Here is a 20,445-nt window from a genome sequence, read left to right as displayed (position 1 = left end):
TCCCAAACTCCAAAACTGTGAACAATAAACTCCTAATATTTATAAGATACCCAGTCTATGATATTTTGTTATAGCAGCCCAAATGGACATCCACTTATTATTTTGTAGGCATTAGTGTCACTGCCATAATTCCCTTAATATTTAATCTTTAACCAGTTATATGTAAATATGCACATATAATCTAAACCTATGATATGGATTTTACTAATATAACTATTATCAATTAATAATTGGATAATATATGAGATAATGAAATACTGTAAGTAATGTGCCTTTCATTAGAATGGGGTTTAAATCTCATAATTCAAATTAGTTAAAAAGCCCAGGTTAAAATTATAAACCGTAGAGATAAGAATGTTTTGATCCATCTTAAGACTTTTAAACTCCTAGAAGTAGAAATTATAGCTATCTAATCTATACAGTACTTTTACTTGTACAGAATTTCAGTACTTAGTAGTAAATAAAGATAATAGATGTTCAAATAATAATTTGCATTGCAAATATTCAACTTTTTTTAAATTAAAGAGTACAACAGGGAAAAACAAGAAAATCAGTAAGGAAGTATATGACTCAGAAGTTAAACTACCTAATACAACTCACTTATAAATGTTTTATTTTTTATGGATTGTACTTACGCTTGTCTTTCTGTAAATATGATATCCATACTTTGTGTTTCTCGATCATTTTGAGCTTTAAGCTAAATAAAGAGTTAACACAAAAGTGAGGGAGAAGAAATTGCCATTTTAATCAAACTATTTAAAGGTTATTCAGATTGTGAACTAATTGAGAGATAATTATAATAATTCTAATGCCACATGAAAAAGTTTAAAAAAATATAGTATTTGTTTCAATTAACAAATCACCATACCAGATCTTTTTTTTTACGTCTTCTTCACAGGCACGGTAATCTCACATCAAAAGTATTCATTTTGTCAAATACTCCAATGTAAACTTAATTTATGAAATTAAAATCTCAAATATTTATTGGATGTTCAACAGTTGGTTAATAATATGTTAAATTTAGACCCAACACAAATTTTATTCTTAAATAACTCAGGAGTGTACCTGAGCACTCCTAATTGACTCTACCTGTACATATTCAGCCTAGAATTTGGACCTATCCCAAATAACTGACAAAACACATAAAAAAGATTTTACTTTTTACATTTGGCATTAAAAATAGTTTTCCAATTGGGACTTCTCCTGTATTCTAAAAGCCAAAAATAATTTCACTAAATTATCATGCTTTTAGAACCCAATTTAGAAAAAAAGAGTCATTTTATAAATTCTATGTTTTCACAGAACTTTGAATGTGTAAATAAATGATAAGCTATGTTAGTTATAAGTTGCATGTTATTTTCATCCAAATGTTTATAATTAAAATAAACTAGCTGCTAACATCTCATTTACCAATCAAAAGTAGTATTAATGTCTGGCATCATATAACTATTTGTTTTTCCCCCTTTCTTATTAAACTCTATACAGGTACCATAATATGTCCATTGAGTACTCAGCTCCATTTGTGCAAATATTAAACCAAATTAATTTATATGCAAACTAATTTACATATAAGAAAATGTGGATGGGACTCCCTGACTAATGCTAAATGCAGGACCCGTTAAAACATAGCCTTTTGAAAGACACTACGGTATCATTCATTTGGGAGAGCCAGTGAACAGGAAAAAAATTTTAAAAGCACAACTAAGGGAACTCAATTATAATAGTGGTATTTGGGATCAGAGTAATACCTATCTCTAAGGTCCATACGTTTCATCAAACTATTTCTAGCTATAAATGCTTTGTTTTGGAGAATATGATCTATATTGATCTACAGCTCATAAATTTTCTTACCATGTTGTAATCATTCATTACTTCTTCCATTTCAGTATTGGTATTAAGTTTATCTACCAACTAAAAATAAAAATACACAAAAAAATACATTCTATTAGTGTATAAATTTTCTCTTATTCCATAATATAGGTATTCAATCTTACAAATAATAGTCATCTAAGTATGAATACTTTCAAGTATTTTATCTTCTAAGATAAAAACAAATATTAAGCTACCTAAGTAAGCATACACTGTGCATTTGGCCAATCAATAAACTACATTTTTAGTAACGTAAAAAAGTGAACAATAATGAACTACTACTGTTCCCGCAGGTTGTACCTTGCAGAGTTTTGCCTGCTCTGAGATGTCTGAGCTTAAAAAGATCCAGAGAAGACAAAAGTTTGGAAAAGATCTCTTTTTCTCTAACTAGACCCCAGACTCTCCCCCTCTCCCTCCCCTCTCCCCCAGGGGAGGTGGATGTTAACTGATTATAAAATTACACCAAAATTTATTAATTTTTTATTGACTTTTAGAGAGAGAGAAAGAAGGGAGAGAGAAAAGAAAGAGAAGAGAGAGACATCATTTTGTTGTTCCACCTCTGTATTCATTGGTTGCTTCTTTTATGTGCTCTAAGCAGAGATCAAACCTGCAACCTTGGCGAATCAGGACTACGCTCTAACCAGATGAGCTACCAGGCCAGGGCCACAACACTTTAATCTCTACACTTTCTATAGTTTTAATCTTTTACAATGAGCTTGTATTCACGTATTATTTGGTATTTAAAATAACACATTTTTAAGTGGTAAAAAGCAATAAAAATATTCAAAGAAAATCTTTATGAAAAAGCAAATACCATGTTGTAGTCTGCTAGTTGTCCTTGAAACTCTTTGATTTCAACAGCTAAAGTCTCAGCTCTGCAAGCATAAAATAAATACACTCATAAACAGATAAATAAACAAATGAACATTACAAACAAATTCAGTATAAAACTCCTAAAATATATCACATTAAATGCTACCGATAAAAAAGGATCTTGCATATTTTAGCTGCAAAATTACTCACCTCTTTTCATATGACAAATAAACTGAATTCTCTTGATTGTACATTTCTATTTCTTTCTGAAGTTTATTAATTTCTGTTGTAAGTTCATTTATTTTACTTCTAAATGAAAAGAAATAAGTCAGCAATACTTCTAGTCAAGATAAGACTTTTTAATCAAACAAAAAAAACTTTTTATAAATGTGTAATAATATAAATGGTTTTGTGAAATTTCACTTAAAAAATAATTTAAGTGGCTTATTTAAGAAGGAAGTATATCCCAACGGATAAAAAGCGAACATAGATTCTCTACTCACTAAGAAAGATGACACAGGACCAGAATGGAAACCCGGTCAAACTGGTACAATCTATAGACAGAAGCAGATGCCTAACTGTCACTCTCACAGCTCCTGCTTCCCTCTAGGACACGGTGTCTCAAGAGTGAGATGAGTGACTAAATAATACCTTGGCATGGGGTGCGGGGGACTATCCTCTGCACTGTAGGATGTTTAACGGCATCCCTACTTTGGATGCCAGTAACATATCCTCCGAACCTCAATTATGACAACCAAATATGTGTCTAAAAATTGGCAAATGTTCCCTGGGGAGCAAAATCACCACCAGTTGAACACTGCTCTAGAATCAAACAATCACACAAGTAGCTAGAACTACTATTCTTTGATGCAGAATCACAAATCTTGGAGAAGGGAGGCAATGCAATGATGACAAATGGCTTTATTTTGTTTCCTTCTTTTGAATAAAAAGTGTCTGGGTATCAAGACATGCTATACAACGATGGCCTCACTTTATCATTGATGTTAGCTTTAAGGGTAGATGGGGAAAACACACTTCTCTTTATTCTAGAAGTTTGAGAATCAAAAAGCCTCATGTAATTGAGAAACAAAACAATCAAGAAGGACTAAGAGAGAAAAATGAACTTTTAGGACACAATAGAAGGATTAGCTGAAGTGGAAATAAGAGAGAAAGAAGGTATAGATGAGGAGCAAAGAAGAAAATAAAGTAACATGGGAAAATAGAAATAAGACAGTAGAACATCTGAGCAGAGGAAATAGGTAGGTAGAAAATAAGACATACATTCTTGATATAGAGCTGCACAGAGATATATAACAAAGCTTACGAATTCATTAAAATTAGGCCACATTTGTAACAACTCACCAAATCCACAGGGTGTCCCAAAAACATGAATACACACTTTAACCGCTGACAGCTCAATTGATGTTTCTTTCTTTTCAGCCAGACTAAGCTTTGAACAAAGAAAATTCACCCTAAAATGCTACTAGAAGTTTGAAAATGCAATTGAAGTACAAGCACTGCCTTTATAATTATTCAAAGTGTGTATACATTTTTTTGGGACACAGGGTGCCCCCCCCCTCCAGCCCCCCCCAAAATATATACACACTTTAACAGCTGATAATTCACTTAATTTTCACTTGTTTTCAGGTCTGCCTGATTTAAAATAATGGGTGAAGCTAGAATAAGCTTCAACAAAGGTTTAACCTTTAGACTTTTTTATGAGGTTACATAAAAAATAAAGTTTATGGTACAAAACCAGCAACAGTTAACAAATTGAGGGTGCACAAATACCCAATGAAACGATTCTTTTTAAAAAAAATATGTTTTTATTGAATTTTTTGTTTTGTTAATCCTCAGCAGAGGACATTTTTCCCATTGCTTTTCAGAGAGAGTGGAAGGGAGGGAGGGAGGGAGGGAGAGAGAGAGAGAGAAACATCGATGTGAGAGAGACACATTGACTGGCTGCCTCCTGCACACGCCCCAACCAGGGGACAGGGAGCAAACCTACAATCCAGGCAAGTGCTCTTGACAGGGAATTGAACCCTCAACCCTCCAACCATCGAGCCATACCGACCAGGGCTGTTTTTATGGATTTTTTTAGAGAGGGAAGGGAGAGGGAGAGGGAGAGGGAGAGAGAGAGAAACATCAATGTGAGAGAAACATAGATCAGCTGCCTTCTGCATACCCCCCTAACCAGGGATTGAGCTCACAATGTGCCCAGGCTGAGAATCGCACCAGACCTCTTGGTGCATGGGTCAACGCTCAACCATTGAGCAACACCAGCCAGGCAAAAATGATTCAGGATGTTTGCAATTCCACTGCTTCACATAATCAGCAGTGCCTGGACCAGACTGGATATCAGTTTGTAAACAGGCATTAACAACAAACAAAAAAATTATTTATTTCTGTAGATTTTTTTAAATTTTGAAAATGAACTGTATATTAATAAACACTGACTTTATAATCATTCAAAGTGCATATACATTTTTCAGGACACCCTATATATTTAGGTAAAACTTTGTATTAAGTAACGCTTACAAATATATATATATATATATATATATATATATATATATATATATATATTCCTTTTCTTGTTAGATGTAACTGGTGACATTTCAATAGTATTTCAGCACAAGTAGTGAAAGAAGCATAAAAGGTTATTTTTAGAGATTTTAAAAATGAACTTGAAATATATAGCTTACATGCAAATATATAAAATTTAAAATCTCAGCCTAGTTGCATTATACATGTATTTGTAATATAGCCAAATTATCCAAAAATTATGTTAGAACATAAAATCATTCTTATAAATCAACATATAACTAATTATCTTAATAAGTACAACAGTTAAAACTTTATGTAATGCATAGAAAAAAAAACATTTAACATACCGAAGAAGCCCAAGATAGTAAGATTTGTCTAAAATTTGCCTCTGAGGACCTAAAAAAAAAAATGTTTTTAAGCATTAGTATTCAATTTGGAAATCCCACCAAAATAGCAAATCAAAAGCACAAATAGAATTATGCTACCCAATTCTCTGACAGTCCTTATGAATGTGCCAATAAACCTGATAATCAAGAAGAATCACTGAAATGGAAAAGAGAACTAATATCTTACCATTATGATATAATAGAAGCTTGAGTTAAGCCCACAAAAATGGGTTTAAGACACAGGTTGACTGAATGGAAACTGGGTCTAAGAGAGTGTAGAAAAGGGCTATCAAAGAGAACTTTCTGCAATAATGAAATATTCTGTATCAGTGCTGTCCAATAAATGAATTGCATGGGATTACCAGCACTTGAAATGTGGCTGGTGCTATTGGGAAACTGAGGTTTTATTTTACTTAATTTTAATTAATTTACATTTAAATAGCTACATGTAGTTATTGGCTAGCATAATGGACAGTGCAGATTTAGACTGAATTTCTCAATGCAAGTAAGAGATGATGATTTTTCATAATTTGTCTCAGAGACTTTTTTATACACATGATCTTATATTTCAGTAGGACTACGAAAGTACTCCTAGGTTAAATGTCCCAAATCTTGAGACAGATGAAATGCCCTGCAAGGTGTGAGGTGTAAGGCTAGGGAGGTCTAAGTGGAGGAGAGGGAGAGAATGTCTTATTAGAATGGGAAATGGGGCACTAGAATAGGACAGAACAAAATCACAGCAGATAGCGGTAACAATAAAAATGTTTACACAAGGCTTTGCGGTATATTGGTAGAAACTGACTAAATGATATTGGTCCTGTTTTGAAGGAGAAATTAATAAAGTATAAATACTTATTGAATTATTTTTTAATCTTTATTGTTGAAAGTATTACTTATGTCTCCCTTTTCCCCTCCACTGACCTCTTCTAGCCCACCACCCAACTCCCACCCCCAGGCCTTTACCACACTATTTTCTGTGTCCATGGGTTATGTATACATGTATACAAGTTCTTTGGTTGATCTCTTCCCATCCACCCACCCTCCCCTACCTTTCTTTACTGAATTCTTTATAGAATTTCATATGTTGCTACCTTTAATGTTTAATAAGTAATATTAAACACCCAAATATTTCCATGAATAGAGTTTTAAAGACTAAACAACTACATAATTTTCACTCATTTTTTCACAGTATTGATTAACCAAGCATTTTAAATAATCTATTGGTTTTTAATATTTCATGAGCTAAGTTTGTTATAATACAAGTAAGAAAATGAAGTCTCCTGAAAGGCATGACATACTATATTATAAAGAGTATTATGATATCTTATAGTTAATTTTGTACCAGTAAAATATCTTCATTCCTAGTAAGTCCTTTGCCACAAATACAGAAAATAAAACAATTCACCATGCTTTTATATATATATGTATATGTATATGTGTGTGTGTGTGTGTACATATATATATATAGTTTGAATCATAACATACAGTGTATTGTTAAGCCTTTATTTTAGTTTATTTATTTTTTTGCTTTTTTTGGTTATGGCTTTCTAAACACATACAGAGAAGCATAATGAGAGATGGCTATAAATCTATGGTAGCCTCATTTCTTACATATTATAATGCAGTATTAAATATTAGAAAAGTAATACATCTTGACTCACTTCTCATACACAAATATCTTAATAATGTAATTTTGATATAGAAACAATAAAAAAGTATTTCAGAATATTTTCATAGAGTACTAGAAATCTAATTTTCATTCTTAAGCTTTTCTTCAATTTATTTCAAATTTCTTAAATTTGTAGCAAACCTCCATGTTTAGAAATGAAGATCAAAATACCTCACATATGTAAACTAGAGGCCTGGTCATGAAATTCGTGCACTAGGGAGGGGAGGTTTCCTCAGCCTGCGCCTTCTCCCAGACCAGGAGCCCTCGGGGCATGTCCAAGTGGGACATCCTTAACATTGCTGCGGAGGTGGGAGAGGCTCCCGCCACTGCCGCTGGGCTCGCCAGCCATGAGCTCGGCTTCAGGCTGAGCGGTGCTCCCCCTGTGGGAGCACACTGACCACCAGGGGGCTGCTCTTGCATCATAGTGACCAGTTGTTCTACCATTAGGTCGATTTGCACATTAGCCTTTTATTATATAGGATAACTCTCCAGCTCATAATGTTATTCTCTTATTTTGTGAATCACTGAATAAGAACTGAGTAAAACTGCCTCTCTCTCTGTAATTCTGATTTAGTAATACAGTACTACAATATTTCTTATACAAAATGTACTCATCTTCTTAAAATAGATACCTTTAATCCCAGTTTTCATTCCACTCAAACCTTGCTGTGTTACTGGACGATCTGCAACTTTAATCTGAGAAGACAGAACTCCTCCTGTCCCTATGAGGCCACCACGGGAGCCTGGTCTTGCAGTTCCAGGTGATATCTAAAGAACAAACAAGATTTCACTCTTAAGAAACTAGAAAAGCACTGTAACTCTATTACTATTAAGACTGCAAAGAGAATATTAAATTTTAATTTGACATAATTTGTAAAATAGTCCCATATTTTTTGTTTGAAATATAAAATAGTGGTAAGTAAAATTCTTTAAATTTTAAATTTCTATGTGTAGACTTCATAATACTTCAAAACTGGAAAAGAGTTAAATGTCCAAATACTTTTCCTCACATAACCATAGACTAATAGCTAAATAAGTTGTAGTAGATAACAAAATAATTTACAAAAAATAATTTATAATTTCATTTTGTAAAACAAAAAGTCTGGAGGATTATACAAAAATAGTAACAATGGTTATCTCTATATAATGATGTTATAGTTCATTTTTATTTTGTCTTCTGGTGTTTTCAACATTGTTACAGTAAATAAATATTACCTTTAAAATCAGAAAGAAAAGTTTCACTTTTAAAAAAATTAGACATAATCCCATCACCGGATAGCCCCGTATTTAAAGGCTTAATTCATTCACCAAGCATTCACATTATTACTTCAGGTCTACAAAATCCAATATAACACTCTACACCCTGAGGAAAGAGCAAGACTCCCTTCTTGTCAGTGCATATAGTGAGTACGGGCTTGGGAAGGTATAAAAGATAACCTGAAACTGCTCCAAGTGAGCCTTCTTCTATCTTCCTTTTCCACTTTTCTTTTTCCTGCCTCATTTTCAAATAGTAAAGTAGTAAAGTAAACATGTAGTAGAAACTTTATACTGGGGCTGGATACAACCACTGTCATTCATTTTGACTGTTTTTCATTGTTAGCTGGTGGCCTCTAACCCTATTAGCTAACATAGTTCTTAAGTGATTCTGAGGATTACTTGGTAATTATTTTGAGTACAGGAGGCCAGCAACAGTGACACATTCCAGAAGAAATAGGTTGGACACAAGAACACTGTCAACAAATTCAAATGAAATTAATTCAGGCTTATTCTGATTGATCCTTGTGAGAGAATGCTAAATCTCTCCCTGGGTAATTCTTCTAAATAATTTCCTCTTCAGCTCTATGTGAGCATAATCATGACAGCTACTCAAATAATTATGCAAATTTTAAAAATATCCAGATGAAAGTATAAAGAAAGTAAAAATTAAAACTGCACACATTTAAAAAAAGAAAGAACCCTGACTGGTTTTTCTCAATGGTTAGAGGACTGGCCCATGCACCCACGGGTCATGGGTTCGATTCCCGGTCAAGCACATGTACCTTGGCTGCAGGTTCCCTTTCTGGTAGGGCCCTGTTAGGGAGCCAACCAATCTATGTGTCTTTCTCATAGCAATGATTCTCTCTTTCCTCCTCCTCCTCCCTCCCTTACCCTCTCTGGAAATCAATGGAAAAACTATCCTCAGGTGAGGATTTAAAAAATAAATAAATAATTAAACATTCTAAAAATGAAATAGATATACATGTATTCACATGGAAATATATTTATGGTATGTTACTGATATATTTATTATATATTACTGAAAGTAAAGGACAAGAATGTATATATTATCATCTTCATTTTGAAAAATGCTGAAACCATCAATTATATATGCATATGTGTCAGTATTTGTAAATAGACAGAAAAAGTTTGGAAGGATACAGGTCACACTGTTTGACAACAATCATACCTGGGGTAGGAGGAAACTGGCACTTGTTGTTTCTATATTTTACAATGAGCATTATTCTTTTAAAAACTGCAAACATTAAGCCGAAACCAGTTTGGCTCAGTGGATAGAGGATCGGCCTGCAGACTGAAAGGTCCCAGGTTCGATTCCGGTCAAGGGCATGTACCTGGGTTGCGGGCATATCCCCAGTGGGAGATGTGCAGGAGGCAGCTGATCGATGTTTCTCTCTCATCGATGTTTCTAACTCTCTATCTCTCTCCCTTTCTCTCTGTAAAAAATCAATAAAATATATTTAAAAAAAAAACAAAAAAAAAACCTGCAAACATTAAATAGGTAAAGCACCTGGCAAATATTAGGTGGCCAATAAATGTAAGATTCTTTTTAATAATATTTAGTTAACAAGCATAAATTCTTACTAGAATAAAAGAAAAGATATCCTAACTCAGTACTACATATGACTTTAGAAAAATCATTTCAGTATAAGTTGATGATGATGATATTACCTGAAACTCTAGAAAAATCTCAAAAATGTAAAAAAACTGATTTCAACAAAATTATTCCCTCCCCAAAATACTGCTCTTGTTGTGAATTAAGTATAGGATCCAACATTATCTCTATAGTCCAAGCTATATGTACCTTATGAGGTAATAAAACCATTTGTTGTAAACATCAGAGCAATTACCATGAATATTTTGGTGTATTCACTTCTTTTTGTGTACATATAATTTTATATTAAATCACATCACACTTTTTTAAATTTAATACTCTATTATATATATCATTTTCTAAAATGTGCTTTAAAAAATTTTAATGGGTACCTAATAGTCTACGATAGGGATAAACATATAATTTTTTTATGATTCATCTGTTGTAAACCCATTTAGGTTATTTTCAAATTTCACTGTTATAATTATAAAGAAAATGTAATAATTATCTTTATAGGATATTATTCTGCTTAGATTATCAGTTTATAAAGTTAATGCATTTTGTTCTAATGTATTTTTCTCTTACAATTCACTTATTTATGACACTATCTTACATATAAGCTCTTAATATTTGTTAGAGTTTGTTTCTAGACTACTGTGGCAACCAGAACATTGTTTTACTTATTATTTATAAAATATTTTTATATTAAACTATTGTACTTTCTTATTTTTGTTTGTTTTAGATAAATTTTAGTTTTATAATGATATACCCCTATGCGCACGCGTGCGTGCGCGCACACACACATACTCACTCACACTCACACGCGCGCACACACACACACACCCCCAAAAGAAATCTCATTGAATTTAGATTGGTTTATAACATTTTAATACAGAAAGAGCTCTTAAATATTTTGAACTCTATGTATGACATATATATTGCAAATATTCCTTTACCAGTTTGTCATTTTTCCTTTAGGTGTTCAATAGTGTTTTCAATGTGGTAAATTAAAATATAAAAATAACCTCTTCTTCACTATTTGTGTCATTTTACAAAGTCCTAGTCCATACTAAGTTTATGTGAAATACTTGCCTATATTTTCTTCTAGTACATTTATGATTTCCCTGTTTTTAAATATATTTCTTTATTGATTTCAGAGAGGAAGGAAGAGGAGAGAAAGAGAGACATCAATGATGAGAGAGAATTATTGACTGGCTGCCTCCTGCACGCCCCCTACTGGGAATTGAGCCCACAACCCGGCCATGTGCCCTTGGCCAGAATCAAACCAGGACCCTTCAGTCCGCAGGCCGACGCTCTATCCACTGAGCCAAACCGGCTAGGGCAGATTTCCCTATTTTTAAATATAAAGTTTCTAACATATCTAGAATTTTGAGCCCTAGCTGGTTTGGCTCAATGGATACAGTGTCAGCCTGCGGACTGAAAGGTCCCAGGTTCGATTCTGGTCAGGGGTACATGCCTGGGTTGTGGGCTCGATCCCCAGTGGGGGCCATGCAGGAGGCAGCCAATCAATGATTCTCTCTCATCATTGATATTTCTATCTCTCTCTCCCTCTCCCTTCCTCTCTGAAATCAATAAAATATATTTTTTGAGAAATAGAATTTAGAGTGAGGAAAGAATCAATTTTTAAAAAACAAATGGTTTTCAGTCATTTGAATGTATTACTGAATACTCCATGCTTTTTCAACTAATTTGAAATGCCACCTTAGTCATTAATTAAATTCTTACATGTCTTGATTCTGTTTCTGGTCTATCCATTTCATTTGATTTTGACACCAATACACTACAACACTTGAATACTTGTAGTTTTAAAATACATTTGAATATCAGCATGAGCATGCCTCTTCTCTCTACAGCGTCTTTCAGACATTGTCCCACGCTTATACTTTACAACATTTTCAAAAACAAACATATAGCCTGTTCATAAAGTAAAGAAAGAGCAAAGAAGAATTTATTATTATAGACAGGCTTTCCAACTTTACCAATATATATGCACAAGAATTCAATAGATTTGTTTTAAACTTACTCCAGTTGCCACTCGAATATTTCCTGATGGGGGTCGAATTCCAGAAGGAGGCCTTCCTGTCAACCCAATTCCACCTCGTGAAACAGGGCGAGCTGCTGCTGGAGGTTTGTGATTACTGGCCATTGTTTGTTCACTTTAACCACTGTTTAGAAACAAGGAATAGTTCAATTCTCCTTTGATATCTTCTATAGTTAGACACTAGTGACCCACATAACCCTTCCTTCAAACATTTAATCCACAATGGTTTTTCTTGTAAATTGCCATTCCAGTTATTACTACAAGGCTGAGCCTGATTTAATTTTGTTCAAACTTGACATTAATGTTCCATTTACTAGTAGAACCATGAAATCATTTACTACAACATGACTTCCTCATTTCCCTATCTATATATATAAAAGGCTAATATGCAAAGTGTCCCCTCAGGAGTTCAACTGGAGACCAGGAGTTCGATCCCTTGCTGTGAGGTGCACTGACCACCAGGGGGTGGCACAGGCCGAAGGAAGGCCCTAGCCCACAGCTAGAAGTCCCTGATCGGCCCTGATCATCAGCCAGACCTAGGGACCCTACCCATGCATGAATTTCATGCACCGGGTCTCTAGTTTCTTATCAAAATACAAACCCCTCTAGTTATCTCTCCCATGCTCTTATCCCATAGGCCAGTAAGTTTTCTCTCTCCTGACATATCCAGCTTCTTTCTGATCTCCTAATCTTTCCTCTGTGCTTTCTGGTCCATGATTGACTCCCTTATATTCTGAATCCTGTTATGAAGTACTTCCATTTACTCTTCCCTTTAACAAAATATTGGCTTTCCCAAAAGCACTTTTGGTAATGAAGGCTGTTGTAGCTTCCAGTCTACAATTCCAAAGTTAAGAAAAAGTGTGTGGCATTGTCCTTGCTTTCCACTGTCACTTTTAAAACATTATTCTTCCTCCCTGGCCTGTGTTCTCAGTGGTTAGAGCGTGAGCCTGCACACCAAAGGGTCCTGGCTTGGGTTCCTGATGAAGGGCCCATACAACTGGGTTACAGGTTTGATCCTTGGCTCCAGTCAGGATGTGTGAGGGAGGCAACCAATCAATGTGTCCTCTCACATCAATGTTTGTTTCTATCTCTCTTTCTCTCTCTAAAAATCAATGGGGAAAAAATATCCTTGGTTGAGGATTAATAACAACAAAAAACATTATTTTTCCAAGTATTTTAAAAATAAACAGAATTCTCTTTCTTTAAGGACCAGGGAATACAACCATATTGCCTTGGATCTTTCCTGGTTGTTTTTATCTAGGTACCTCCTACTCTCTCCCCCAACTTCAGTAAGGTCTTTATACCTAGTGTAGTCTATTCCAGTCCCACTTACATCCCAGTTGACTTTCATATGGATACTGGATTCAATATCTAAATTCTAGTTTCACAGTTTCCTCACCTAAATTTTGGTAAACATCTCAACTTCATTTCAGATACCATGGCCAGACCAGGAGCTTGTCACCATCCGGAATTACTTAATCTCAAATATTTTAACTGAAATACTTCATTCTCTGACTTTCATCTCTCCTTTTACCCCTTTCTCATCTTTACTCTCACTACACCTCTCTTTAAATCATTTCCTTAATTCACTTATTCTCTCCCAGTTTATCAATCCTTTCCTTTACTCATCAGAATATTATTTAAGGTTTTGGCTGATATTTTTAGAATAACACTTTTCAAATTATGAGTCATGACCTATTAGTGGGGTTGTAAGAACAATTTGGCCGATTATGTTTTAAACATGAAACAAAATAGAAAATGTAAGAGTTCACTGCACATATAGGAAGGGTATTGTTTCATTAAATTTTTGTTTCAGTTATATTTATATAAATGTACACATATATTTGTTCTGGTCTGTAACGACTTAAAATGTATGTCCTGTTACAGGTCTCAAAAGAGTTTTAAAGAAATTGATCTAGAGAGAGAAAATGGAGAAAAAGAGTGCTCAGAACTCTACCTGAAGAGATAGTATAAGAGACTAAAAATGAAGGCCAAGAAAACAAATAGAAAAACTTGGAGTATGTGTCAGAGATCCCAAGAGAAAGCAGGAATGATCAGCCAGGCCATTACTGCTGGGATTTCAAATAAGATGAACACTGAAATGTCCATTGAAATCCCCATCGAAAAAGCCATTAATGACCTTCACTTCTCTACACTAAACTACTGTCTTATAAGCACCATCAATTATTTCCTATCCTTGAACTTTCCTCAACTAATCTGGCAAAATCAGAAATTCCCCTCTACATCCAACCTAGACTACTCAACATGGCTGGTAGAAATCATAACTGTACAGACTGGAATACTGCAAAGTAACAGTCACCAACACTTAGCTGTACCCTCATCTCAGAAAATTGTATTTATCCTTGATAAGCGACTTTTCTCCTAAATGATTCCAACCCTTAGCCATTTTCCTATCTACACTCTGTTCTTGCCACTCTCAGCAGATGACTCAATTTCCTACTCATCTGACAAAATTAGGACTGGAAATCCATCATGTTTGCAGTACCCGCCCTTGTTTAAGATTAATCTCTATTGAGACTTACCCTCTTGATTCCACCTTCTTTGGGACATTAGACTCCCTTTCCTTGTCCCCTCTCCTCCTACCCCAATCTCCTTTGGAATTATCCCACTCCATCCTATATCTTTAAACTTTCTTCATTCTTTCAGTCTGATATGTTCAATTATTTCTTAACCTTAAAAATTAATTTATTGATCCTGAAACCACTTTCAACTCTGTCCCATATAGCCTATTCCTATATAGCCAAACTCTAAAGAATAGCTTATAATACCCACTATTCTCTACCTTTTTAATTTCCACTATCTCCTCAATTTCTACTATTCCATTCAAATGGCCCCTGCCAATGCAGCTAGGGATGTAAATGGCATCTGTTACTGGTGACCACTCCTACATGAAACCATTTCCATGATACTCCCCTCTTCTGGTCCCACTTTTTCAGTCCTTTCCTTTTTCAGATCTTCCTCTTGGTAACACTTCTAGTCACACAAGTCAGAGACTCAGTCCCTGATTTCTTCCTCTACCTTATTTTCCATTGCTAATCACACAATCCTACTGACTTTGTTCATAAATGTTTAACATGTACCCTTTTCTCTATTCCTATAACACTGTTCAGGGCCTGATGGACTCAAGTGGATTATTATACTGGCCTCCTTACTTGTCCGCTTATATAACACACATCTTGCCTATTATCTTCCCTAGAAATCCTTCCACAACTAGTCCATAACCTCCCCTTCTTAAATTTTAAGTTATAGGCTTGTCCTATATGCTACTATGCATCCTGGGCAGATCTCTGTCCCAGTATCTATCACACCAATTGAAATTATTTGCTTAAGTATTTCTCTCTCTTGAGGACAAGCCCTGGATCTCATTCATCTTTAGGACCCCAGTATCTACTAGTATGTCAGCGCCAGGCAAAAGCTGTTCTCCTTTGGGTTTTTTAATCCTCACCTGAAGATATTTTTCCATTGATTTTTAGGGAAAATGGAAGAGAGGGAAAGAGAGAGAAACATTGATGTGAGAGAAACACATCAATTGGTTGCCTACTGCAGGAGCCCTGGCCAGGGCCAGGGAGGAGACTGCCTGCAACCAAGTAAGTGCCCTTGATCGGGATTGAACCTGGGACCCTTTGGTCCGCAGGCCTAAGCTCTATCCACTGAGCCAAGCTGGCTAAGGCTCTGTTCTCCTTTGTATTTTCTGAATTTCTCCCACATTTACGCATTATAAATTACAAAACTTGACTATATTATTAAAAAAGAAACGAATCGCCCTAGCATTGGCCTTTGGACTTAAGGGTCCCAGGTTCGATTGCAGTCAAGGGCACATGCCTAGGTGGCAGGCTCAATCTCCAGTGAGGGGCGTGCAGGAGGCAGCCGATCAATGATTCTCTCTCATCATTGATGTTTCTATCTCTCCCTCTCCTTCCCTCTCTGAAATCAATAACAAAAAAAAAAAAGATATGAAATGAATCATTTCCTGAACTAAAATGAATTCTCCGTTTCTATACTCCATGCCCACTTCTTGGATTGCTTTTATTCTATAATCTTTCATCCTTTTTCTTATAACTCTAACTATGTGGATGATTATAAATCAATGTCTCCAGGTGTGTCCTTTAAACTGGGCATCAATTCTAAATTTTCAACTGTTTATTGGAAATTTCTATTCAGATATCCCATTATCACTTCCTATTGAGTATGTTCACACCAAACTGAAAATCTTCCCACTCCAACTACCTCTATGGTTCTATTTCCTTGCCATTTTGAACTATGTGGACAAAGTAAGAGAGTTATTATTATTTCAAATGGAAAAAGGAGTTTTATGAAATAACTTTTTGAAAGGCAGACAAGGTCTATGGTCAAAATGATTTCTCCCAAAGAAAGCTAACACAATAACCCTTTGTTTCCAGTAGAATTACTCAACCTTACTCTAGCTTTCCTGATAAGTTTAAGAAGGTGTACAATCGCCCAAAGCGTTGCTCAGTGGTTGAGCGTGGACCTATGAAATAGGAGGTCATGATTGCATTCCTGGTTCAGGGCACATGCCAGAGTTGCCACTGGAGCCCCAGTAGGGGGCGTGCAGGAGGCAGCCTGTCAATGATTCTCTCTCCCTCTGAAATCAATAAAAATATATTTTAAAAAAGAAAATTTACATATCAAATTTCTACCTCATTTCCTTTGCCACTGCTTTACTATCATGATAAAAGCACAGTATGAGATCAGTCCTAGGTGGCAATATAAAAGGGAGGGGTCTAGTAACAAAAAAGCCACTAGTTGGAGGGTTATTCATACATACTCAGAGAAGAAGCCTGGCCTTCGGCTCCAGAAAGATAAAGGATGCAAACTTCAGCTCTGACAGTTACCACCAGCCCTATATCCCCTCTGGGGGTGTATCCTCAGCTGTGAAACAGAAGGTGGCCACAGCCTCTATCTTGCAGAGCTGTTAAAATTGCAGGTAGCATATACAAAACACCTGGCTCCTAACTGTGATTACTATCATTATCTTCCCTAAAGCAGCCATTTTAACACATATAAAGGAGTGTTAAATTGCTAAGTCCCTCCTGCTATCAAGGACAGACATAAACCTATTATTTTGAGTAACATCTCTGAACCCTAAGAATTTTTTCTTCGAGGCTCTTGCATCCTTCCCAGTGGTCTCGCCTTGGCAGGTCTGCACAGGGGGCTGGGAGAGGTCTCCGTGCGCGCTTTGGCCTGGCGACAGGCCTGAGAATAACTAAAAAACGGAGATCGCATTTGTTTTGTTTGAGCGCATCAGCATCTCCAAGCGAGATAATAGGTCCGGAGGGAGGAAGGGAGGGAGGGAGGAGACTCGGGATTTCTCACCTGTGCCGGCGCGGCAGGAGGGAGGTCGGCAGGCTCGGCTAAGCCACCACCGGGAGCACCAGGGCGCCCCACCAACGCGCCCCCTCGCCCACCCTGGCGCAGCTTTCCTGGGTCCGCAGGCCTGAAACCACTGCAGGCTCCGCGCCTCCGCGTATCCCGGCAACGGGGGCGGGGCGGAAGAGGCCCCTCCTCCTGGCTGGCCAATCCGTGGCCTCGACTCCTAGTACCTCCTAGCCAAGCGAGAGTAAAAAAGTTCTCGCGAGATTGGAGGACCTCCAGGTTTTTCTGCAAAGAATGGAAAAGAGCAAGTTGACTGGGAGAGAATATTTTTACTTGAAAACCTGGTGGGTTTTGTTTAAAATAATCAGAACAACCACTCGGATTGTGTGCCTGACCTGTACTTACAAGTTTTATTACATCCCTATGAACTCTCCCGTCTGTTACCTTGTAATACGTTGTTTTGTTTTAATGTTTTGATTTTTTTAGAGAGGAAGGAAGAGGGAGAGATGGAAACATCCCTGATGGGGAAACACCGACTCGCTGCGTTTTGCACTCCCCCTGCTGGGGATCGAGCCTGCAACCAGGGCAGGTGCCCTGCCTGGGAACCCAACCGGGGACCTCTTGGTTCATGGGTCACGAAACTGAACCCCTGAGCCACACCGGCCGGGCAGAACGTTGAGTTTTTAATAAAAATCGTGTGATGTTATTCTGTGGGAGGCAGCATTGCACAGACTTCTTCCAGAAAATGGTAGTTTTCCTTCCTGTTGGGACTGCACATCGTACACAAATACAGCCTTAAGTAAGGATGCAATTCTGGTGCCTTCTGTTCCTCCTCGTCTTATTGGAAGTTGCAAATCTTTAAGCTTCCTTTCAGAGTTCTTTTTTTTAATAATATATTTTATTGGTTTTTTTACAGAGAGGAAAGGAGAGAGATAGAGAGTCAGAAACATCGATGAGAGAGAAACATCGATCAGCTGCCTCCTGCACATCTCCCACTGGGGATGTGCCCGCAACCCTGGTACATGCCCTTGACCGGAATCGAACCTGGGACCTTCCAGTCTGCAGGCCGACGCTCTATCCACTGAGCCAAACCGGTTTTGGCCAGAGTTCTTTTGATTCACGTTTGTGAGAATGGCTGAAAAAAATTGCAAGTCGTTCTTTAAAAAATTATTTTAAAATCGGTGTTTTTAAAAAGAAAGCCACTATAAGAAATACCGTACCTCTCTAATAAAATAACTTGCATTTTATTTTCTTCAGTCTTCCTACATATAGACGGACCTTAAAGGTTATTGCAGGTGATAGGAGTCCGGTTACACAGCTACCATCATCGCATGTGTATACATTGGACTTGGAGCATTTTTCATGTTATTTCCCACTCACGTACATTATTTACATCCAAATTTATTATGTGCCTGCGTGAAAGTAGTTTTAGATCAACGCCATACCAAGTTGTTACAGACACCTCGCACCAATACCAGAGACGTGTTGCCAGACAAGACAGCCCCCTGAGCCAGTGGGAGAGGGCTGCCCCCAAACTCAATCCTTATCTTCTTATAGAAATGAATTTATTCAAGAGACCTTGCCTGCGTTGTGAAAAGCCAACTTATTAAAGCATTTAAAGCATGCGCCTTTATTGAAAAAAGCAAAAGCAAGCAAACCCATATTCCTGGCTTAAGAAGCAAATTTGAGCTCATCTGAAGAGCAGGTTGGATGGGAGTCTGAGGCATTATATTCCCTCCTGTCTATAGGTCTCAAAATTCCTCTGCTGAATATTTTGGTACAGATTAATTCTCAAGATCCCCCCAACCCCTGCTTTGTTGTTGTTGTTGTTGCTGTAGTTGTTTTGGCCTTCCCAGAAATCATGAGACACACCTGGCAACTTTATCTTGCCAAGTCTGGAGATTGCTGGCTTCTCTGCTGAGGGAGTAAAACTGCCCTTTTTCCCTTTCCCCTTTCCTTCTCCCTTTCTGCATTCTCTAATTAGGGAGGTTTTGTTAACCATTTGCTCTCCTGTGCTTGGCTGGGGAAGATAATGGCCTGTTAGTTACAAGCTGGCTGCAAATTGCCCATACTGTTTGTCTTGTTTTAACTTTCCTGTCTTAGTTTCCCTATTTCTCCTGCCCTGGAATCCTGTAACAGAATAATATTACGTGGCTGAGTTCTCAAAGTTTGTAAAATATTTTCGTTAAACTATACAATTTGATCCCAACATATTTGTAGTGGTCATTTTTTCCTTTTGGTCATTGTAGTGAAGGGTAGTAGAATTTGCCACCTCAGAATATGGCACTTTGGTATAAGGATTATTTTGAGCTAAAGGCAATTGAAAAGCAGATACAAGAAGAGCTCTTTAAAATTCCTCTACTTCCTCAAAAGAGAACATAAATTTTCAAAGATTTCCCTTCTTGCACATGAGGAAGCTACACAATCAACTTTACTAATTGGTCTTTACCTACCATGTTTCTCATATATTTGCCTTTCCATAATTTAATGCCTGTAAATATTTAAGGTCCTTTTCTTTTTGTCGTTTACATAAAAATTTATTGTTCCTTCGTTAGGATGCTCTAGCCACCTTTGTGAGTTACTCATCCCTGAGTTTCTCTCTTGTATATATGATATACATATTAACAAACTTTTTAGTTTTTCTCTTGCTAATCTTTTGTTACAGAGCCCCAGCAGAAAACCTCAAGGGTAGAAAGAAAAAAATTTCCTTCCCCTACAACCTTTAACTGTCCAACCACTCCATATATTGTCGAAGAGGTTATTGACGTTATGCATATTTCTCCCGTTAGCGCTTTTATTGTTTTAAAAATTTTTTGTTGATTTTTGAGAGGGAGGGAGGAAGAGAGAGCCAGACAGACAGACCTGATTTGTTGTT

General features: G+C 36.5%; 1 protein-coding gene across 4 annotated transcripts in view; it reads right to left on the bottom strand.

Moving 5' to 3' along the window:
• Positions 1–17,742, bottom strand: part of IFT74 (intraflagellar transport 74) — an 83,201-nt gene extending 65,459 nt beyond the window's left edge. The window contains exons 1-8 of one of the 4 annotated variants that reach the window (XM_036331294.1): positions 17,571–17,742; positions 12,198–12,339; positions 7,917–8,052; positions 5,577–5,625; positions 2,893–2,991; positions 2,684–2,744; positions 1,852–1,911; positions 636–697 (exon numbers count right to left, since the gene is read on the bottom strand). In XM_036331294.1, coding sequence (XP_036187187.1) covers positions 636–697; positions 1,852–1,911; positions 2,684–2,744; positions 2,893–2,991; positions 5,577–5,625; positions 7,917–8,052; positions 12,198–12,320 — 590 coding nt within the window. In that variant the 5' untranslated portion in view covers positions 12,321–12,339; positions 17,571–17,742. The remainder of the gene's footprint in view (positions 1–635; positions 698–1,851; positions 1,912–2,683; positions 2,745–2,892; positions 2,992–5,576; positions 5,626–7,916; positions 8,053–12,197; positions 12,340–17,570) is intronic. The other 3 variants (XM_036331295.1, XM_036331296.1, XM_036331297.1) reach the window with 3 other exon arrangements.
• Positions 17,743–20,445: the final 2,703 nt, after the last annotated feature.

Source organism: Myotis myotis, unplaced genomic scaffold (assembly GCF_014108235.1).
Source record: "Myotis myotis isolate mMyoMyo1 unplaced genomic scaffold, mMyoMyo1.p scaffold_m19_p_12, whole genome shotgun sequence".
Classification (NCBI taxonomy): domain Eukaryota; kingdom Metazoa; phylum Chordata; class Mammalia; order Chiroptera; family Vespertilionidae; genus Myotis; species Myotis myotis.
This window is presented reverse-complemented; position numbering and strand designations above follow the sequence as displayed.